At 50.9% G+C, this 22,202-nt stretch overlaps 6 protein-coding genes across 6 annotated transcripts; 3 read left to right on the forward strand and 3 right to left on the reverse strand.

The window, feature by feature from the left end:
• Positions 1-96: 96 nt before the first annotated feature.
• On the forward strand, positions 97-3,895 carry P170DRAFT_454509 (uncharacterized protein; the record flags this gene model as incomplete). The annotated part of the gene is made up of 6 exons (XM_024851441.1): positions 97-536; positions 606-1,375; positions 1,513-1,516; positions 1,750-1,988; positions 2,564-3,510; positions 3,553-3,895. Exons 1-6 carry the CDS (start codon positions 266-268, stop codon positions 3,893-3,895), a joined length of 2,574 nt encoding a protein of 857 aa, XP_024708771.1. The 5' UTR covers positions 97-265.
• Positions 3,890-5,279, reverse strand: P170DRAFT_376337 (tryptophan synthase beta subunit-like PLP-dependent enzyme). The gene is made up of 2 exons (XM_024845366.1): positions 4,887-5,279; positions 3,890-4,793 (listed from the first exon to the last, which is right to left on the reverse strand). Exons 1-2 carry the CDS (start codon positions 5,212-5,214, stop codon positions 3,994-3,996), a joined length of 1,128 nt encoding a protein of 375 aa, XP_024708772.1. The 5' UTR covers positions 5,215-5,279; the 3' UTR covers positions 3,890-3,993.
• Positions 5,280-5,421: 142 nt separating this feature from the next.
• Positions 5,422-6,837, reverse strand: P170DRAFT_400725 (Ketol-acid reductoisomerase). Its single transcript, XM_024846342.1, has 2 exons — positions 5,579-6,837; positions 5,422-5,516 (listed from the first exon to the last, which is right to left on the reverse strand). The coding sequence occupies exons 1-2, from the start codon at positions 6,751-6,753 to the stop codon at positions 5,489-5,491; spliced, it is 1,203 nt and encodes a 400-aa protein (XP_024708773.1). The 5' UTR covers positions 6,754-6,837; the 3' UTR covers positions 5,422-5,488.
• Positions 6,838-7,991: 1,154 nt separating this feature from the next.
• Positions 7,992-9,454, reverse strand: P170DRAFT_350741 (TauD/TfdA dioxygenase family protein; the record flags this gene model as incomplete). Its single annotated transcript, XM_024843819.1, has 6 exons — positions 7,992-8,205; positions 8,274-8,539; positions 8,592-8,676; positions 8,724-8,861; positions 8,908-8,989; positions 9,046-9,454. The coding sequence occupies 6 exons, from the start codon at positions 9,452-9,454 to the stop codon at positions 7,992-7,994; spliced, it is 1,194 nt and encodes a 397-aa protein (XP_024708774.1).
• A 511-nt stretch (positions 9,455-9,965) lies between these two features.
• P170DRAFT_445212 (MFS general substrate transporter) lies at positions 9,966-11,620 on the forward strand (the record flags this gene model as incomplete). Its single annotated transcript, XM_024850687.1, has 7 exons — positions 9,966-10,390; positions 10,446-10,504; positions 10,552-10,653; positions 10,705-10,847; positions 10,928-11,271; positions 11,332-11,505; positions 11,557-11,620. 7 exons carry the CDS (start codon positions 9,966-9,968, stop codon positions 11,618-11,620), a joined length of 1,311 nt encoding a protein of 436 aa, XP_024708775.1.
• Positions 11,621-12,263: 643 nt separating this feature from the next.
• P170DRAFT_473334 (uncharacterized protein) lies at positions 12,264-21,759 on the forward strand (the record flags this gene model as incomplete). Its single annotated transcript, XM_024853026.1, has 4 exons — positions 12,264-12,558; positions 12,611-16,231; positions 16,270-20,400; positions 20,459-21,759. The coding sequence occupies 4 exons, from the start codon at positions 12,264-12,266 to the stop codon at positions 21,757-21,759; spliced, it is 9,348 nt and encodes a 3,115-aa protein (XP_024708776.1).
• Positions 21,760-22,202: the final 443 nt, after the last annotated feature.

Here is a 22,202-nt window from a genome sequence, read left to right on the forward strand (position 1 = left end):
CCTGACGGGATGACCGCAGTCGAGGGAGTATACTGGACGACTATTATTACTTTATTGAATGGACTATGTTATTATTATACTGTTGGATTATTGTACATTTTAAATAACAATAACAACAGTTCAGTAATGAACCGATTGATTGTTCATTCATCGACTTCTTCTGGAGAATTCTGTCCGCCTCAGGCACCAACACGTGACCACCCGAAGACTTGTTTGGCTTCGTCTGTTCCTCCTTCAGTCTACAGTCACTCACCTCCACGACGCCATGCTCACCTCGGAGCCTGCCATCAAACGCTCCTCCTCCTCGCTGTCGGCGCAGCAGAATGGCCCCGATGCCAAGCGCGTCAAGCGCCCCTACCATCACCATCACCGTCTACAAAATCCCGTCAACCCAGCCATCCCGGAGCCCGCGATCACGGATGCCGCCTCCGTCGACCATTTGATGAACCGCTCAATCAGCCAGTCTCTACACCAAGCTGGATTCGACCTGGCCCGTCCGGCCGCGCTGGATGGATTTCGCAACGCCACAGAGGAGTGTATGTTGCGACCGACGGGCAGCAAACCAAGCTATGGTGACTGGTGATACTGACGAAGGACTCGTTTAGATCTTCTGAGATTCGCCTCATATATCCGTCAGTCGATGCTCTCGAACCGTCGCATCCAGCCTATCCCCCAAGATTTCGAACATGCCTTGAAACGACAATCCCTGCGCGTCGACGACCTCATCCCGCTCGCCAAACCTCCCCCGACCTCTGAGCCCATCCCCACCCTTCTACCGAGTCCTCCGCCGGAAGACGACTCCTTCAAGACTCTACCATCGCTCGGTCCGCAGCTGAGCGGCGAAGACGACCGAGTGCGAAGCGCACACATCCCTAAACATTTCCCGGAATTCCCGAGCAAACACACATACCGGCACACTCCGGTCTTCACGGAACGAGAGCAAGATGCGCGGAAGATTCGCGAACGCGCGACCGAGGACGGCCGCCACGGAGAGGAGGCCCTGCGCAAGCTGGCTCGCGCAGCCTTCAAGGACAACCAGCTGGGAGCGGCCGGCCGCGACAAGAAAGCATGGGGCAAGAGGACGGAGAGCATGGACAGCATGTTCGAGAAGACGATCAAGGGCATGTTGAAGAAGACGCCCAAGGCCTTGCCTGCGCCGGGATCGTCCGCGCCCATGGAGATCGACTCCGGCGCGGCGGCCGACGCAGATGTCAAGTCGGCCCGGAACAAGACGGCCCTGAGCATCGAGCTGCCGCCGATCATCAACTGCGAACGAGACCTTTGGCGCAAGTCCACGGTGTCGCGGGATCGGAGACCCGAGGAGAAGCCGCCGGCGTCGAAGGATCATCCGAACCATCCGCGAGTGGAAAATTGGGTGAGCACATGATCAGGACAATGTGCCGCAAGGAATCGTACTGGTGTCACGGCGTTTGGACCTTTTGTATTGTAGCCATACTCGACAAGATACCCATGGAGTTGATTTGAATATGCTTAGAGCTGAAAAGATTGTAGGTGTGTGTAGGTTGTATCCAAGCCAGAATGTAGAACGCCGCTTCCCAACTCCGTAGCCATGCAATGCAATAAACCGCTCGCCGTATGCCTTATATCTTATGTGCTGCTCGTTTTCGAATCCCCGTCCGTCGTATCCGCAGCTGCGCGCTTCGCCTCTTCCTGCGCCTGTCTAATCGGCTCCCAAGAAGTCGTTTCGACCGTTAACCCATTCGCACACCTATTCAAAATATCAATCAGCTTCAATCCTCATCATAAAACCCACTCAACCCCCAAAAGCCGCTCGAAAAGATGAAAATATCATACCGTCTGAACAGCCTCACGACGGGCTTGCACACCACCACACCCGGCTTGGGAACCCCGTCCTGCGGCGGATTGCACGAGTACTGGACCATTTCGAGGAGCTTGCATTTCTCGAGCTCGACGGGCCCGCCTTTGCGGCGTCGTTCTTGGAAGTTTTTGCGGATGATGCTGACATGGTCGGGGAGGGTTTCGGCGTGGAAGATCGGGACGAGGGGGGCCATCTTCGATTTTCTTGTTGTTGTTGGTGGTGGTGTTGTGGATAGAGTGAAGGATGGAGGGGTTGGATGGAGAATGTTAGGATGAGAGTGGGATTGAGAAGAGAAGAGAGGAATTATGGGTTGGGTGGGAGCGGATGATAAATTGGAGATGACCTGATGCGATGCGATGCGGTTCTCTTGGCGCGATGGTATATTCGGCTTTGGCTTCCGTCAACTTTCTTACCACTTGATACTCCTTGCTCAATACGTCGGACTCGGTACTACATTTGGCCTCTTGATGATTCTATGCAATTGAGTCAATTGGAATATTCCACTATGTCGGCTTCTTCATGAGCCACCGATCGCAGACTAGTCAGCCATGGCCGCCGAGCTCGGGGAGAGACTGCTCGGCGAGGTGCGCGAAGAACGATTAGACGAGGTATGGCTCTAGTGTCACTCTTGGTGCTTCGTTTTAATTATTTCACTGCGTCCCATCCATTCTTTCAGCCTGTCGTTCCTGGGCGTCATGCATGTTCTCACGCTAACGTCCCTAGCTCCTGCATGACCTGCAAACCATCTATGAGAATGTCGGGGACACTGGTCCCCTGAACCATCGCCTGGGTGTCACGGAGATCGATGACCTGCTCGATGTCTTCATGCAGGGGTTCTCTGTGCGACCGGTTCAGGAGCATCCGCATTCGGAGGAGGCTGGTCCTGCTCTGGTTGGGGATGAAGATGGGGAATATGCCCATGATTATGAGGATGAGGATGGTCAGGACGAGCGGCAATTGGACGAGACTCCTGTGAATCTGCCCCGTTGGGAGGATAATCCCACGTCGACTCGCGTCCACCGCGACCCTGTTCTCGAAGTATCAAGCACTTCGTCCGCGGCCGGCAAGTCGCAGATCCTGTACTATCTGGCCGCCAACGCGGTTCTGCCGTGTGTTTTCGCTGGAACGCAAACCGGGGGATTTGAATCCGCTATTGTATTCATCGACACCGACGGCCGGTTCGAAGCGGACAGACTCCGAACGATAGCTCGAGGGATCGTACAGGATCGAGTGCAACAGACTGCTGAACACGACCCACCCAATCCTCTGTCCATGTCTAACCCGGACCTTGAATCCATGCTCTCCTCATCCCTCCAACACGTCCACGTCTTCCGTCCTCAATCGTCCTCCGCCCTCCTCGCCACTCTTCATGATCTCGATACCTATCTGTACGACCTCCGCCGTCACTTCTCGGCCCCTCGGCCCCTCCGCACTATCTTCATCGACAGCGCCGGCGCCTTCTTCTGGCAGGATAAACTCCACGACGAGGTCGCTCGCACGGAAGATATCGGCCGTCCATATGCAGAGATCGAGTACGAACGCAGCCAAAACCAGAGCTTCTATCTCGCGGACCTCTACGCCGAGCTTGTTGTCCAGTTGAAGCGTCTGCAGAGCTTATTTAGTTGCTCGGTCGTCTATACCACCACCACTACTACTACGTGGAGCGGACGGTCCATGCCCGGGGGTGCAGGGGAGCAGCAGCATGGATACAGACCAGGGCCCTTTGAACTGTATAACCCGATGGAGGAGCTGGTGTCTCGGCCCAGGGGACCGGCATTCCGGGCCTCGCTGCCCCCGCCGTGGGGTGTTTTTCCGCACTTGAGGCTTGTCGTGCAGAGGGATCGGGTGAGGCCGTTTCCGGTCGAGATGTCGGCGGTTCAGGCGCAGGAGCAGGCGGAGTTGAGGAGGGAGGTGGTGCTGAAGGGGAGGTTTCTGGTCTGGGTGAATGGTTGGGGGAGGGAGGATTGGCCAAGGAGAGTGCGTGAGGGTCTGGAGAGGAGGAATGAGGGCATGTTTGGGTTTCGGGTCACTGGGGATGGGGTGTGGTTTACTTGATTGTGAGTACTGCTGACTGGAGGGGGTGATGTTGATATTGACTTGATATGTACTCGGTTATCGACCGGAGTATGTATATGTACTGTGCTTCCAGGCCACTAGGCAAACAGCTTGCCAATCGCCTCGACCGTGGTATTCCCACCACTAAAGACAACCCCGACATCCCACCCCTGCGGCGCCTCCTTCTCGACCCTCCGTCGAAAGTCCTCGTTGAACAAACAAACCGCCAAACCCACCACCGCACTCGGCTCCACCACCACCTTCATCCTCTCCAGCACCAGCCTCATCGCCGCCTTGATCTGCGCCTCCGTCACAGCATACACCCCGGCCACTTTGTTCGCGTCCGAAATCACCTCCCAATTCAACACCCCCACCGGCGTCCGCAGCCCATCCGCCACCGTCAAAGTCTTCACACTCGTCACCCTCTCCCCCGCCACCAGCCCCCGTCGACAATCATCCCCTCCTTCAAAGCTCGGCTCAGCCCCAAACACCTTCGTGCTCTTGTCCGCGTAAAACGTCGCCACGCCGGCGTTCAGCCCGCCCCCGCCCACCGGCGTGATCACCGCATCCAACTCCCCAGTCTGGGAACCATGAACACTCAACTCCGGCTTCTCAGCCACCAGCGCCGCGTACTGCGAATGCAGCTCCAGCCCCGTGGTCCCCTGTCCGCAGATGATGTCGAAGTGATCGTACGGCGGGATTAAGATGGCGTTGGTCTTGGCCTGCACTTCGGCGACTACGGCTTCGCGCTCCGTGCTCGTCGAGCCGCTGAATATCACCTCGGCGCCGTACCCCTTCGTGCCGGCGATCTTGGATGAAGTGCTGATACTAGGCATCACGATGTAGGCGGGGATGTGTAGCGTTTGGGCGGCGAGGGCGAGTGCTTGGGCGTGGTTTCCTGGGAATATTAGCATCATTGCTTCTTGTGTATTATGTATTATAGTTCCTAATAGCGTCATATGTAGGTTGTAACTACCGTGGATATACTCACCAGATGAATGCGTAACCACCCCCCTCCCCCTCACCTCCTCCTCCCCGACCTCTTCGATCAGCCGCAACAAGGCATGGAATGCGCCGCGGGCCTTGAACGCCCCCACGCGCTGGTAGTTCTCGCACTTGAAGAAGAACCGAATCTTCGGGGTTGCGGGGGTCTGGCCTTCGTATTCGGTCCCTTGTAGCGCGTCAATGGATTGAGGGGTCGAGGCGAGGTTGTTGAGCGTGGTGTTTGTGAGGAGCGGCGTGGTGTGGATGTATGGTTTTATCAGGCTGTAGGCGGAGGAGATGGCGGTTGGGGTGAGGGTGTGGATTGTTTTGGTCATTTTGTTTGTGCTGGGTTGGATGGAGTTGTTGGGTTGGGTGTTTGATGTTTATCGTGGGATGTTAGTTGGAGATGGAGGGGAAGAGGGGAAATGGAGCCCCGGACGGAATGGACCGAGGTGAGTCATCATGTCAGATGGCGTTATCTATGGCATGGTATGGTTATTTTGAGTGGAAGATGAAGATATTGAAATGAAGAAATGATTATTTAACTAAACTCCTATATTGATTCATGGTACAGTCATAACTTTTCCCATCCTTGGTATAGCATTACATTTATTTCTGGTTCTCGGGACGGAGGGAGCTATTGATTGAGTTAGCAATTGTTTTTGGCTTTTTTGTGATAAACAAAAGGATGAAACTTACCGAACGGCCTTGCCGGCACGCCAGATCTCGAGATCGCGGATGTCCTGCATCTCCTTCTCGTACTTCTCCCGGTAGTCCTTCTGCGAGTTGTATTCGAGCGAACGCTTGGTCTCGGTGCCGTCGCGCACGCTGTCGTAGAGCTCGTTGAACAGGGGCTTCAGGTTGTCTTTGAAGCGGCTGGACCAGTCGATGGCACCGCGGCGGGCGGTGGTCGAGCAGGCGGCGTACATCCAGTCCATGCCGTTGCCACCGATCAGGGGGTACAGCGACTGGGTGGCCTCCTCGACGGTCTCGTTGAAGGCCTCGGAGGGGGTGTGGCCGCGCTCACGCAGAACCTCGTACTGGGCGAGGAACATACCGTGGATACCGCCCATCAGGCAGCCACGCTCGCCGTACAGGTCGGAGTAGACCTCCTTCTCGAAGGTGGTCTCGTACAGGTAGCCGGAGCCGACGGCAACACCCATGGCGATGGCCTTCTCCTTGGCCTGGCCGGTGACGTCCTGGTAGACGGCGATGGAGGAGTTGATACCACGGCCCTCACGGAAGAGAGTGCGGACGGTACGGCCGGAACCCTTGGGGGCGACGAGGATGACGTCGACGTCCTTGGGGACCTCGACCTTGGTGAGGTCCTTGAAGACGGGGGAGAAACCGTGGGAGAAGTAGAGGGTCTTGCCCTTGGTGATCAGGGGCTTCAGGGTGGGCCAGGTCTCGCTCTGGGCGGCGTCGGAGAGCAGGTTCATGATGACGGTACCCTTCTCGACGGCGGTGTTGACGTCGAACAGGTTCTTGCCGGGCACCCAGCCGTCCTGGACGGCCTCCTTCCACGAGGCACCGTCCTTGCGGACACCGACGATGACGTTGAGACCCTGGTCACGCAGGTTCAGGCCCTGGCCGTGACCCTGGGAGCCGTAGCCGATCAGGGCAAGGGTGTCGTTCTTGAAGAACTCCTGCAGCTTCTCGCGGGGCCAGTCCTCACGCTCGTAGACGGTCTCGCTGTGGCCGGCGAAAGACATGTTCTTGACGCCACGGACGGCGGTGGTAGGGAGGGAGACGCGGGGGATGGCATTGGCAGCAGCCTTAGCCAGAGCGGGCCGGGGGAGGGCGGCGGTGATGACGGAGCGAGGAGCAGCGACGCGGGTGAGGCGGAGAGCCCGGGGAAGTCCACGAGAAGCCATTGTGAAGGATGTGTGTGAAGAGAAAGAGGAGATAAAAAGGAGGAAGGAATTGAGGAAGGAGAAAGATGGGGAAAGAGGGGAGAGGGGAGATTGAGATGGATTGAGGGAGGAGAAAGAGAAAACAAAAATGGACGGACGTTGCGAGGTTATAAGCTTCGTTGCCGTCCGGAGAGCTTGTTAGAGGGAGGGCACGTGACCCGGAGTTGCGCTGCTGCTCCCCGGCCGATGTCGGATTGGCCGGCCTCTGATTGGCTGAGCGGGCAGCCATCGGGGGCATTAGGTAATCGGTGGATCTCTCTTATTCTGCTTTCTGCTTTCTCTTTTTTGGTCAATAGTAATGGTCCATGGTCAATGGTCAACGATAAGGTTGTCATCTGCGATGACTGTCATCGGTCATTGTCTGTCAATCTGAGGTGTTCGCCTGGTCCAGTTATTTGTACAGTGTAGGCAGAATAACGCCTCTTATGCCCGTGTAACATTAGTATTTCAATTCTTCCAATTCAAAGCATATATCTAATTGCAGACAGTTTCCTGTTCACTCAATATACTACCTACAAGTTTGTACACTACGGAGTACTGTCCCTGCATCGCATATGATGAGCCAGACTGGACCGGTCGAAGACGCGTTATCAAGTGGAACCGCAGAATGTGGAGTTCGGAGCGGAGCCGGATGCAGAGTCACCGTGACCGCATCTGGGGAAAACCCTGGTGACTCACTCGATAGGGGTCTGGATTGTGCATGGCCTGAATTTTGGTTTTGGTTGATTTAGATAACTGATGCTCATGATTCGTCTAGATTAAATGCTACCACATGTTTTTCGAGCCATTCGGAATCATCCCGGACGCTATGTTACGCATGTGCATGCTTGGCATTATAGGGATTTTGTTGTACTAGATAGTAGTACAGAGGACATATACGCAGTAGGTTGTAGCTTCTGGGTCTGTCCAAAACTCTAGTGCGGAGAATAGCGTGGACCGAGCGCTGTCCCTGGTCCTCGTGGTGGATTCTGTGCTTGCGACACCGTCAATGAATATATATTGTAGCAAGACACATCCCTCCAGATTGTTCAACCAGCGGCCAATGAAGATCCGGAAGAAAAACCCGCTTTTGATTTACTTCATAAAATACTGGACATAAAGTAAGGAAAAAAGAGAGTTCATATTGTCAACCATCTACGATACTGCAGACTGAAACCTCGCGTCGATCATCCAATGGCAGACACTACCATAAACCCAGTCTATACTTTTGGAAACCCCCGTTCAGCATAATTCCCCGTTCTTGTGTTCTCATCGTGTACCGCATACACCTTTCCCTCTTTCAGCGCCTTCACAACCGCCTTTTTCCGACTCTCGCTCTCCGGAACATGACGAGGAACCTGGCCCTTGATGGTAACCCGCACCCCGTGACGATGGAGAGGGGCATAATCATGCGTGGCTCGGTGAGTTGTAGCACTAGAATCTGTTAGCAATCTGTATCGAATATACTAATGTAAGGTATCGAGGATGGAAGAAGGTCGTACCGATTATCCCACAACGCCACAGAGTTCTTCTCCCAGCGGAACCGGACCGTATGGTCTTGGGCCGTGTGGATGTGCGCGAAGAGTAGCTCGAGGATCTTATCGGATTCGTAGCGCTTGAGGCCATCAATCCGAGTGACGAATCCGGAATTGAGGTTCAGGACCTTGTATCCGGTCACCGGGTGGGTGGTCACGACTGGGTGGAGGGTCTCGACGGGTCGTTCTTGAGGCGATTTGCCCCAGTGGTTGAGGACGGAGTCGTAGACGTGCTGATAATATCGTTAAGTCGACTACAGTCAATAGAAATGGGAAGGTGTCTACCTCAGAACTATGCCATGCTTTCAATCCGTCTGCGAAACGTTGAAGTGGCTCGGAGAGTGTTTCGTAGGTGCCGTATCCTGAGATCCTGTTTCGGGTGAGGATGGAATGGTGATGGAAGGTAATGCTGCTTACCATGCAGTGTCGCCACCGGTGGGAGGCAGTTCATCGATCCTCAAGAGTGAGAACGAAGGTGGGTTGGCCTGGAAACTGCTGTCCGCGTGGAAGTCGGCAAATGGCCATTTGAAATGAACGTAAACCCCTCGGTAGTCCCTACGCATATGAGCATGACCACTTGAATTATTTGGCGTATACCTACTCCTCCTGTTCTTGAATGCCATGGACAATTGGCTTTCCTGCTGCCTTTTCGTCTTCGGGGTCCGGAAGTAACTCGGGGGTTCCTTTTCTGTCAGCTAAAGAAGACCAAGGAAAAGCTGATAGGGTTTAGAGAACCTACCATAGTAGTCAAATAAGTCACGCTGTTGCCCAGCCGTAATGTCTTGACCCCGGAAGAAAACAACGCCTCGATGAGCGACCAACAGCGCCAACTCATCTTTCTGCTCATATGTCAATGCTGAGAGCTGAATACCGCTAATCAGTGTTCCCAAAGATGGCGTCAGGTCAATACGTTCGGCATTGGCGAGAAGGTGCGGGAGATTGGGGTCTGCTGAAAGACCACGGTCTCGAGGAACATTGACAGGCTCTCGGATACCACGAGGAGGAATATGATCGCCTAATGGTCGGGGAGGAAGGGCTCGCTGGTGAATTGCAGGTAATTCGGAAGTAGCTTCGTATTGGATGGTCGTCGGCTTGGTGTCGCTGTATGCCTCGACGGGCTGGCCATTGACTGTGAGAGTTGGAGCCATTTTGGTTGTAGGTTATTTTGGAAGAGTTGAATCTTGTTGCTATGATAGAGATTAAAAACGATATATAATAGGGAGGACGGAATATTTCCGGGGCTCGTTAGTATAGATGGCGCCATCGGATGGACTGTTTGCATAAAAGAAGCCGTCCGTGATGCTAGTCGGTAGTCGACCATAACGAGTCATGTCGCTCTACGCGTTGATTTGCTATCCCGCTGCTTATCGCTCGACTAAAGAGAAAAAAGAGGAATATTCCGAAGCCCTGGCTTGATCCTGGGGTAACATATTAATAATCGCGTGATTTCCAAAGCCGTTGTTCTATCAGACGTTGGATATTTGCTGCATGACACTACAACAGCCGAGTATGATGTGATCTTAGCCACCGGCAGGATTCATGGTATCATGAAGCTTGAATTGTATATAGCATGGGTGCTGTCGACGTAAGTTTCGGAATAGTTCGACCGAATTAAAGCATTTCATCCTGGTCGCGTGCAATCAAGGTGATCGCAACAAAATGGATGCCAAACATGCACAGAACGACGCTGAAGAGGTATTAGAGCCCTCTGAGCTTGACTCCCCGCCTTTGCCTCCCTCCAAGATTCCATTCTTTCGCTCCACGCTGTTCCAAGCCCTGGTTATTGCAGGAGTGTTCTTCTGTGGCCCTGGGATGTACGGGGCGCTGAATGCTCTGGGCGCGGGAGGATTGAAGAGTCCTCTGCTGGTCAACATCACATCTGGATTGTCTTATGGCCTCAATGTGATCTTTGCACTTCTAACCGGTGTCTTCGTGAACGTCTTGGGAGAGCGCATTGTGTTGAGTCTCGGAGTGATAGGATTCAGTATCAATGGTGCCTCGCTATATTGCAACAACATGTTCGGCAATACCTGGCTTATGTATTTTTCCTCGGCTTTGCAGGGATTTACCACGGCCCTTCTTTGGTATGTGTCTTCCATTGATTTGTTTGAAGTATGCTGACTTGTTTGTTTCGGACAGGGTTGTCCAAGCTGCGATTATGCTGGCGTATCCGGAGCCGGACTTTAAAGGAAGATTTAGTAAGTTTTGGCTTGAAGGTTGTGGGTATGAATATCTAACGAGACAGTCGCAATCTGGTACACGTCCATCGCACTAGGCCAGTCTGTCGGAGGCGCTCTCGCTCTTGGATTTAACGTCTCGAATAAAGAGGCAGGCGCTGTTACTCCAGGTAAACCGAGAAATGAAGGCTTGAAGATGCTGAACTCACAATTTATCCTAGTCACATATATCCCTCTCATCGCGATTGCGGCTTGCGGTCCTTTCATCGCTCTCTTGATATCTCGACCCCACCAAGTTATCCGTCGAGATGGCGTGGAGGTTCTGTCTAGAAAACAGCCAAATGCATGGCAAGAGGCGAAGAGAGTCTTTAGTGCTGTCCAAAGACAAGAGGTACTGGTAAAGTTCTATTATTCAGTCGGAATCAAATTAACCCGCGGATATAGATGCTCCTCCTTCTCCCTCTGTTCATCTACTCGCAATGGTTTCTTTCCTACAACAGCACATTCACGGCGGTTTATCATTCCGTCCGTGGTAGAGCCCTTACCTCCTTTACGAGTGCATTCGCAGGGGTTGCAGGAACCTTTGCGGCGGGAGTCTTCCTAGACAAGAAGAATCTGTCTCGATCGACCAAGTTTCGCTGGTCGTACTTTGCCATTTATATTTTGTACACCCTGACTTGGGTGTGGGACACAGTTGTGCAATGGTATTACTCAAAGACTAATCCAGTGGGACTAGATTGGGCGCAGTCCGAGTTCTATGCAAGCTTTCTTTTGATTCTTGTGAAAGGGTAAGTCTTGACATGATAGAACTTCACAGAAAAAGTCCGTAGCACGCTAACCTGAGACAGATTTGTTGACCATGCTTTCCAAACATGGATGTATGCACTTATCGGGACCCTGACGGAAGATGTCGATGAGCTGGCGCGGTATACGGGGTTCATGAAGGCCGTGAATACTGGCGGTGCAGCATTGGGATATGCTGTCCAGACGAAATGGAGCATGATGGGGTCGGAGGCATTGCTGTAAGTGAAATTTCTGCTGGAACCTTTCCTCGAGTGGCTAATTTGATTTAGGCTTGGACTGTGGGTGGTTCAAATCATTCCTACTTGGTTGATGGTGAGAAGAGTGAAGGATTAACCTGGGCTTGGTAGACGGGGACGTACAAACGAAATGAATACTAAAGCTTTGGATAGATCAGGACAGATTATAAAATCTAGCTTCTTGTCGAATCGATGTGGTTGGGTTACTTCTTTGGAGTCCATATTGAGTAATAAGTAGTAATATGGAAGTACTGGCACTGATGGGTCAAAGATAGCAGTGGGAAAGCTCCATAGTTGATCTGGCCTAGAAGGAGAAAATTTCCTTCTTGACGGGAGAAGTGAAACCTGCCCAGGTATTGGCTGGAGCTTCGCGACAAACGCGTGGTCATGTTCAGTGAATAGATTTGGAGTGGCTTTTGTTTGCATCTCCCTGCCTTCTCCCCTCTTCATCTCTCTCTCTCTCCCCCCCCCACCCCCGTCTGTTCTCATCTTTCTCCATCCATCTCATTATCTTTATCTTTATCCCTATCTTTACCCCATCGCTATTCGATCAAATCATTTCCTTTCCCCGAGATTTTCACTTCGTCTTGTTTGGCCCTAGAGAAATACGAAACCCCTCTGTACTACCCTAGCGTTTGTGTTTCGAAAGCCCATCGAGTTGACGTCCCTGACTCCATTTTGAGACCTTCCAGCTTGAATAAAAGTTTTATTAGAGCATTGTTATTGAGTTCTTCCCAGCCATGCCATCCTCACCCCCACCCCTGACCCTGGAGTCGAGTTTGTATTTGTTTCATCATGTTTTCCTGCCACCGAAACTCCCACAATCCAACGACTACAGCGCACAACATGAACTTCTCCTTCTTGACAGAGTTAAAGATGCTCTTTGTGACTTTAGCTCTAATGCTCAGAGCCGTGATGTGGCTATCATTACTACAGCTTTATCGATGATGAGAGTTTTGAGGGCTATTTTGGGGAGTGAAGGAGAGGTCAATGAGGAGGCGCTGAGAAAGGCCTTACAGAATTTAGATGTGGAAGGTATGTCTTCGAAGTACACTGATTGCCGCAATCCTTTCTAAATATGTCGCAGGTGGTATTCTTCCTATCTATGTTCGGGACCAGAATGCTGGTATTTTGTTGACGCGAACTGGCAATGCTATCAACGTGGAATCATTTGAGCTGTCCCCTCGCAACGGAGATGTTATGGCTACAGTTGGCCGTCTACAACGTGTATTCCCAGGCCCTACTCTGGCATTGGTCCAGAGCACTTTCAGTGAACCACGATTTCAACAGGCCATATCCCAGACTGTCTCCCGGATGAGCAACCAGTCAGTTGCAGGTACGAAGCTGAAAGTGAAAAAGGCCGGTCAAATGCACGACGAGGATAGAGACACTACTCATCCCAAAATGGTGACAGAGTTCATCATGGCCATCCTGCGTCCGCGGTGCACCGACGTCGACGTGCTGCAAATCCAAAAGAATACGCGCGAAGAAGTTCTGTGGAATGATTGTCGCTCTCCATGGCGAAGATCAGCTTTGTGGCTGCTGACACGGGTTGTCCTTCAATTGGTCTTTCAACGTGAAAGACGCTCAGACGATCTGTACAAGGGCTTCATGGTTTTCTTTATGGCTTCTCTCGTTCAAACAGCTCCGCCGGATTTGCCTAGCGAGATGCTGTACTTGATGACTCTCAAGATTGCTAGGCGATTAATCAAGCTGGATCTTTCTGATGAGCCTCCCTGGTTGAAATTCGTCGACGTCATTGTGACACAAGCGAATGATAGAGTTCGAGATATGTGGCAAGAGGTCATGAAATCTAGCAACCGGCCAAGTAAAAGGCCTTTGGAAAACTTGGACTTTGGCGAGGACATCTTCTGTACACTCCCAGCTCTTGATGGATATCTTCGAAAGATCCAACAACGAACCCATGAGCATTCCCCGGTCTCCCAGAATTACCAGCCCACAAAGAAACTTCAAAGGCATATATCCACAGTGTTGCCGGTGGATCTTGAGTTTGGAGACACTGGCTTTCAGATCTACAACCTCGCTGCCATGGAGGACTGGGTCGCGGTAAACCTCGAGTATTGGCTAGAAAGTAACCGAACGGAAGAAAATACGTGCGGCCGTCTTGCTGATCTGATGACTGCTTATCACAAAGCTGCGTCGTCGCAATACTCAAAAAACCCAGAAGCTTTGTCTGTCATAGTCCTAACGCTTCTGGAGTTGTGGATTGCATGTGACAAGTCCGCCATCTATTTCCACCCGCTTCTGAGGGAGTATGATCCGTTTGTCCCAAGAGATATCTTTCAGTCTCTTTTGTTACCTTTCCAATCCCAGATGGACAGGTTATCTCGTGCCGAAGAATATCTCAAGCAACGGGAAGCCGCCTTGGAATATAAAGGGAATTTTCTTTTTCGAGACTTCGGCACCGAATCATGCTTTTCTGTTCGGTATTTTGACCAGTCACCTTGTCACCAAGAGCTTTTCCAGACCATCCGAGAACACGCCAACCGAAAGAGATCGGAGAAAGAGTCAGAGTTTAAGCGAAAACAACAAGAGTACAATGAGCTGAAAGACTTGGTCAATAGGACAGAGTGTGAATATGACGCCGTTTCTGACTTGCAATCTGACATAGGAGAGTCCCGCCATAGCTCCTCCTGCCTTCGTTGTAAATACGAGGCCGAGGCCAATGGAATTGAAATCAGTATCCATGAATGGCCCTTGCCGACGAATGAGTTAGAGGCTAAGTCCACCGTTTTCGAACTCAACGTACCGCGACCATTCGGTTGCTGGAGAGACGCCACTGTTGTCTTCCTTTCAAAGATTTTAGGCTATGGGTATTCGCGCAAGCAGTCGCCGAGGGCTCGGTATACACTGGAGAGATACAGGGGTCTTTCGTCATTCTACGTTACTTTCAAGCATAGCCAATGCATTGGTCTTCTTTCAGAAGATAAGCCTCATGAAGCGACACACCGGAAGATAAAACTGTTAACCAATGTCACAATAGATGACATTTGTCTTCCTAATGGGTTGAGCTTCAGATATTTCGACAATGCACTCGGATGTTTTGTTGCATGGTTTCAACGAACAGCCAAGGTTGCAAACATGTGCACTTATCAACTGCCCCAGCAAAGTTCGTCTCTGCAGCAGTTCCTGCGCCGACCTGCAGAAGGATTGAGTGGCCCGTCTCCTAATTCGGCCATATCAAGTCAGTTTAACGCCCCGAAGAATATGTCACTTGGAGAGTACAAATCACTCGCATCAATGCCGCTGGGGTGGAAGGTGCAGTGGCAAAATGTCCTTTTGGAATTATCGACGTCTGCGGTAGATTTCAAAAAGGTTGAAACGGTGATATTCATTCTTCAGGTTATCAACGAAGCTGGCCCGCCGCAATCGCATACTGGACCAAGAATAGGGCACATTATTCTGAGTGACGAGAAATTTGCAGCTACGATACTCACTCGAATTGATCAGGCAAAGGAAGAAATTAAAGAAAACTGGGCTTTGACTCACGGGATGTGCGCTCTCATATTCCTAGTATCAAGGGTCTTGTCACTATCCCCGTCTTCCGATATTCGGAGACTATGTACTCATCATCTGATAGAGCTTCGGCATATTGTTTTTCGCTGGGCTACTCTTGTGAGAGAGGATATGAATCAGACTGCTGACGACACACAAAAGATGAACATGATAGGGAGAAGCTTTCAACTTGCATTAGTGTGCGCGGAAACATTCAACGTGGAGAGTTTGCCTGAAGTCTTTGCGACGCCATCGGATATATCCATCTACATCCAGTGTTGCATGATGATTCATGACATGAAAAATGCCTCATCCATGGAATCTGGCTCACTGCTTTCCATCCTGTACCATCGGTGGCAAAGCCTGTCCTACCGCAGCCACCCAATTCTGACAGCTAAGGTTCTTGATCAAGGAGACCCAGGGCTAGACATGGCTTTCAAGGAGGTTTGGGTGGCCTATGATCGTCGAACCAGTTGGTCCAGAGTCTGGCCTGAAGTTGATTATTGGCTCACTACTCGAAACGAGCCGCAGTCTTTTCAGGGTACTGGCATGTTGATTCATTATAATCTGTTGAGCGGTGAGTTACTTGTCAACGGTATTCCGCTAGCTCGTTTGCCTTCGGAATATGAACGGCATCAGACATACCAGACCCTGTTCGGGAGGTCTCCGCTGGATGTGATGCCGAGCGACATACCTGCGATGCAGTTCTGCTGTAGAAACCCCTATATGGAGCACACTGTTCACTTGGGATTCAACAATACCGACTTGCTGGTTAGATCGGAGAAAGAACATCACGTATGGGAGTTCATTCCCCCCAGATTGTTGGACGGTTGCTTCCCCGATGCTTTTTTTGAGAACTACACCCATTGGTACGCTGTGGACCACGGATGTGTTGAGTTTCGACCGGTCAAGAACCCTTGGATTTCATCTCAATTCAACTGGCGTTTGAGAAGATCTTCGTCACATGGCCAATGGTTTCTCGAGAAACAAGGGACGTACTTGATCAGCCAGGAAAGTGAAACTGCGAAGCTCATATCCAAGATTTTCGAACCGATTGAGAAGGAATCAAAAGTACACTGCATCTTCCACAGGAAAGCAAAAGGACTCGACATTCACATTCCTCGCCTTCTATTGGGGTTTACTCTACAGCCGAAAGGTTTCAATATTCAATCCCGCCAATACACCCCGGGATGTCAGTCGACGTTGGTAACCAGTCGCTCGACACTTTAGTCGGCCTGCGCAACAAGATCATCCTCGTACGGGCAGACAGCCAGGATCGTATGATCCTTATCCCTGAAGGGAGGGTAACGTGGAGGAAAAATGGTGAACATGTTGATGTCAATATATGTTGGGCAAATGAGACCAGACTACATGCGTACTGGATCGACAAAGAGCTAGGTCGACTGGGTGACAATGGGAGCTTACAAAGCAAGTTGTTTCTGGCTTACTTGCATGCTATCACATCGTCCTATCTTCCAGACCCGTTGTTAAAGAAGACCGGAACTGAGCAAGCGCTTGAAATCCTTCGCTCCGCGTCAATCAGGTCGTTCGCCCGGCTTGCAGCGGAGAACGTGAAAATTCTTGAAAACATTGCTTCAATAACTCCGGAAAGAAGCTATTATCCTGCAAATGAACGTCTCATGCAACAAGTGAGCTGGCAGCCTGATCTTGGCTCGCTATCTCAACACGAAGGGTTTTATGAGGAAGTGAAGGCGATAATTGATCAAGATCGCCGCATGAGCATGTTTTACCCAGGCAAAGAACCTCCTCGGATTTCGCTTCCACACGTAGAAGGAACCTTGTTGACGCGTTCTAAGCTCCGAACTTCTTCATTCCGTGTTTCAGGGTTTGGGGCGGATGATCACACAGATGAATTTGACTCTCGCTATTCTGGCCTTGACCGTATCCGCAAGACCGCCCAGGGGTCCCGAGTCTTTACTTTGTGCAAGATGATCTACGATGAAATTTGCTGTGTGCAAAATCTTGATTCGGAGACACGGCTATCTCATCTTTGGAAATTCATTTCACAGGCAGACCATGTGAACGGGCCTAATTTCCGAATTGATGCCAAGAAGATGGTTTATGATGCAAGCTTGATTCTGCAACCAGAAGACTGGATTGCCAGAAATTGGTGCAGTGTGCATCAACTTCTCTGCACGCGCGGCCCGCAGCTGGACAAATTCAAGTTTATGATTTGGATGGCGACCATGGGGTTTTCAGAAAAGGCCAACCTGGTCGTCTTGGAAACAGTCGCATTAATTTACCTCAACCCCGGGGCAGCTTCGGTATCGCCACCGCCTAGAACATTCTTTCGACCACCAATGGGCTATGAACTGGACAGAGAGAAATTGACATCTCTGATCCAGACAGCGTATTGTTCGCGGACACCAGAGTGGTATCTCAAACGCGAAGCGTACGAGAGCCGGAAACAGTTGGAAGCACGCAAGAGAAATATGCTAAGCGCAAATAGACAATTGGTTTGTGGCAGACTGATAAGACATTTGGAGGATCAGTGGAGGTCCAACTCCCTTACAGCCCCTGTCCCCGGAACAGATCCAAGAGTAAATGACTATGTGGATGTACGAAGCCTCTTGGTGAGTGTTGGGCAATGTTTTGGTCTATGGCGCGGGAACAGAGAATTGCGGCAGTATCTCTCGAATGTTGTGGCTTTATTTGAAGGTGACATGGCCCGGTCGATAGAGCTGGCGCACTACCCTTGTCCACGCCATGTTGGATCTGTGCAGCGGAAAGTCCGATTTGTTCGATTTGAAGATCTACTTGCGTTTTCGCCAGAATTTGACATGGTACACCCAGAATTGCAAACCTTTGCTCGATCGGTCTCACGGAAACAAGCTCCGACACACGACATGGCTGACTTGGTCGAGAAACTGAGACTGCAAGCCAAATCAAGTTATGAGAAGTGGTACGTCGACCAGCTGAATAGCAGTGTGGCGTCTTTGCAGAAAGCAAAAGGGACATTGGACGTTGAACTAGTGACCCAAACCGTGGAGGGAAATATCACTGAGTACGTTTCACGCTGTCACGACTACGCCGAAAGAATCTACGCGGTGATTGTTTCGCAGATACCCTGTCCCGGCATGACAGCTCGTGGAGTAGGACCGAAGGAGTTCTCAAGAGCCAAAGTTCTAGCTCTGTTAGCTGCAGTGGATTACTGGCCAAGAGTATCGCCAATCCTTTTGCTTCAGCAGTTATCGCGCAACCACTGGCATCGATTGCCGACTGGCTGGAAAAGGGCATTGATCACCTACGGATGCTCCCTTACGACTCTACAACGCGCAAAGCGACTGACCAGCCTCATCAACAAGCCGGATGAGTTATTGAAGGAACTTAAAAATCCAGGTCATACTAATTGGGATCCATTAGACTACCCCGAGTCTCTTCTGGTAGAGATAGAGAATGGTATCCTAATCCGGGATGTCCAGGAAGACATTGCGAAGCAGATGCGACAAGAAACAGGCGAGAATGTTGTCATGCAATTGAATATGGGCGAGGGAAAATCATCGGTCATCGTTCCTATTGTCGCTGCCGCACTTGCAAATGGGTCGTGTTTGGTTCGCGTGCTTGTAGCGAAGCCGCAATCCCGACAAATGTTTCAGATGCTCGCCTCGAAGCTGGGCGGCCTACTGGGACGGCGTGTGTACCACATGCCTGTATCGCGTTCACTCAAGTTTGACCAAGCCGAAGCCGACGAGATCGAGAAAATGTGTCGAGAGTGCATGAAGCAGGGCGGCGTTTTACTCGTCCAGCCGGAACACATACTTTCCTTGAAGTTGATGTGTATTGAGTGCTTTATAACGGAAAAAGTGACAGTAGGCCAGTCCCTAATGCGGATCCTGCAGCTCTTCCAAAAGTCATCTCGGGATGTTGTGGATGAGAGTGACGAGAATTTCAACGTCAAGTTCGAGCTGATATACACCATGGGCACTCAAAGTGCTATCGAGCTCAGTCCACAGAGATGGATGCTAATTCACCAGCTCCTGGGGCTAGTGCGCACTTATGCTTCTGACGTTAAAGAAGAGCTCCCTGGATCGATTCAATTAGATGAGCAGAAATCCGGCGGCTTCCCGAGATTACGCTTACTCTATCGCGACGCCGAAAAGATGCTCATCTCTCGCATAGCAACACATATATGTGATTACGGCATCGACTCTCTGCAAATCTTCAGACAGTCGCCTGCAGTTCGAAAGGCAGTGTACACATACATCACAAAGTCAGAGCTATCGAGCGAGGAGATTGCGGGTGTTGAGAATAATAGCTCGGCGGGATTTTGGACAGAAAGCACCAAGGGGCCACTCCTTTTGCTTCGTGGCCTACTAGCTGGAGGAGTTTTGCCCTTCTGTTTCTCTCACAAACGCTGGAGGGTCAATTATGGATTGGATCCGAATAGAGACCCGTCGACAAAGCTTTGCGTCCCCTACCGAGCTAAGGACAATCCCTCGCTTCGATCGGAATTTAGCCATCCCGACGTGGTTTTGATATTGACATCCCTAAATTACTACTACGCTGGACTTGATGATGCGGATTTGTTCCTGGCATTCTACCACTTGGTGAAATCAGACCAGGCAAATGTGGAATATCAGGCATGGGTGAGCGACGCACCAGCGCTTTCAAATGCCTACCGCCAACTTGTTGGGGTAAATCTCGAGGATCGACAGCAGTGCTTGGATTGTATCTTCCCGGCTCTCCGATTTTCCAAGCCGGCGATAGACTATTTTCTTGCTCAGATAGTCTTCCCCAAAGAGGTCAAGGAGTTTCCCGACAAACTGTCTGCATCCGGCTGGGATATCGGAGAAGTCAAAGCGAACCCAACCGTGGGCTTCAGTGGAACAAACGACTCCCGAAAGACGTTGCCTTTGAGTGTTCAGCAGCTGGACCTCCCGGAGCAAAACCACACCAATGCCTTGGTTCTGGAGTACCTTTTGCGCCCTGAAAACTCGGTGATATCTATCCCGGATCGCGATGAACTGTCAAAATCAGATGCGGAAAGTCTGCTTGATCTCGTTTCCAGCTTGAATCCACCGACTCAAGTGATCCTGGATGTGGGTGCACAGATCCTGGAGCTTAGTAACCTAGAAGTGGCAAAGAACTGGCTCGAAAGGCTCCCGAAAGATGGACCGATACAGGGTATTGTGTTTGTCAATGATAACGACGAGATAGTTGTTCTTGACCGTAATCATCGGGTGGAACCTTTGCAAATCTCGCCATTTTCGCGACAAATGGAGGCATGCTTTGTCTTCCTCGACGAAGCTCACACAAGAGGTATTGACCTAAAGCTCCCTCCAGACTATCGCGCGGCAGTCACCTTGGGCCCGGGAATTTCGAAGGACAAGCTTGTTCAAGGTGGGTGCTCTTCTTCTTTTACTCTCAACCAAATGAAAATTGCTAACAATGGACATAGCATGCATGAGAATGAGGAAGCTCGGAAATGGGCAGTCCGTTGTCTTTTGTGTCCCTAGAGACATACGACTTAAGATAATGGCACTCTGCGGGAAGACCAGCACAGCAGAGATCAATGTCTCAGATGTCCTCTGCTGGGCAGCTTCTGAAACTTGGATTGAAATCCAACGTGATATATCTCTCTGGGCAGTTCAAGGAAGACGATTCGAGCGACAAAGCCGAATATGGCGTGACGTTCACGCAAGAAGTTGGAGTGACATGCGCATAAGTGATGCTCAAAAATTCCTAGAGCCCGAATGCCGGAGCCTCGAATATCGTTATAGGCCTGGTAATGAAGAGAATGAAATAATGCACGATGCATCGGGTGACAGCGATACTTTGCAGTTGATAGAGAATCGCTGCCGTGAGTTCGAATTGGATAGCCACACTGCGGCGCTTTCCGGACTCCAGGAGGAGCAAGAGCGTGAGCTTTCCCCGGAAATTGAACGAGAGCGCGAAGTTCAACGACCGCCACCAGCAACCCCCGAGCAACATAATGTCCACCCAGATTTGCATGCATTTGTCGCCACTGGCAGGATTAAGACTAATTCCAAAGCCTACGGGCCTGCATTTCAAACGCTGAGCAATACCTCTGCGGCCTCATTGCTGGATCTGTCCCAATTTCCCACCAGCTTGCTTGTTACAAAGGACTTCGCTACCACAATAAAGCAAGTTTCGGGCTCACGTTCCACGGGCGACGCTTTTCAACGGCCGGTAAGATTTATCCTAACCAGTGACAAGCGCGAGCTTTCTACCGGCAGAAGAGCCGTGACAAACATGATAATTATTAGCCCATTCGAGGCTCAAAGTGTGATCGGTCATGTCAATCAATCGAACTGGAGTACTCTCCATCTTTACACGCCGCGGCAGAACCAAAAGTTCCTCTCCTTGGACCGTCTGGATCTGTACAATGTCTCCAAAAGTCCCGGCGAGATCGAAGTTCCCGAGACTCTTCGAATCATGCTTAACCTATTCGCAGGGCAGCTTTACCTTGAGTCATACTCGGAGTATCAGCGACTGTGTGAATTCCTAGGCGTGGCCTCTGTGAAGACCCGAACAGGCCTCGTGGTTGCGCCTGATGGCTTCATCTTGGAGGGCGGCGACCCATCCAAAACGCCGTTTCGCGTAAGCCCCTTGAAGTTCCTCAAAGTCCTCTTGTCGGAGATCCGGAAAGACTGTCAGCATATTGATAGGACCCATCTGGGTAAAATTGTGGATGGTCGGCTGCTGCATCCTTCGGACTTTGAAGACTCCCTTGCGTGAGGGCAATTTTTATCGATTTTTGCAATTCGTCGATCTTGGAAGATATCTTTCTGAATTCGGAGGAATTAGTAGACTATTCTTACTAGATGGTCGAGGATTTCTTGTGATTGGAAGGTAGATCAGGATGTGCGCAATGTATGTACTCTTTATTATTTCAAACACAATGAAGCAAGTGTCTATGATCATCGTTTGAGTAGAGCAAATCCGCATGTATTATCTCTTCTGGCTATCCATTAGGTCTCATAGTCGTTTTCTTCCTTTCACTCACTTTGATATTCTCTCCTGGTAAATAGAAATTGGACTTTTGTAATTGGAAAACTTGATTCAAAGTAATTAATATGATCCTGCAACTTTCGCGCACCTTCCCATATACAAGGAATTGTGGTCTCGGTGAGTACAAAGCCCCGTGACCTTCAAGATATACGAGGCTGACGTTCAAAGCA

Source organism: Aspergillus steynii (assembly GCF_002849105.1).
Source record: "Aspergillus steynii IBT 23096 chromosome Unknown P170scaffold_2, whole genome shotgun sequence".
Classification (NCBI taxonomy): Eukaryota; Fungi; Ascomycota; class Eurotiomycetes; order Eurotiales; family Aspergillaceae; genus Aspergillus; species Aspergillus steynii.

Bases quoted from the DNA above. Each gene is read 5' to 3' on its own strand.
- P170DRAFT_376337 (XM_024845366.1), bottom strand. From the start codon at position 5,214: ATGACCAAAACAATCCACACCCTCACCCCAACCGCCATCTCCTCCGCC. The intron at 4,794-4,886 runs GTGAGTATATCC...TAATATTCCCAG, and splicing joins GGTGGTTACGCATTCATCTG to GAAACCACGCCCAAGCACTC.
- P170DRAFT_400725 (XM_024846342.1), bottom strand. From the start codon at position 6,753: ATGGCTTCTCGTGGACTTCCCCGGGCTCTCCGCCTCACCCGCGTCGCT. The intron at 5,517-5,578 runs GTAAGTTTCATC...CTCAATCAATAG, and splicing joins CGTGCCGGCAAGGCCGTTCG to CTCCCTCCGTCCCGAGAACC.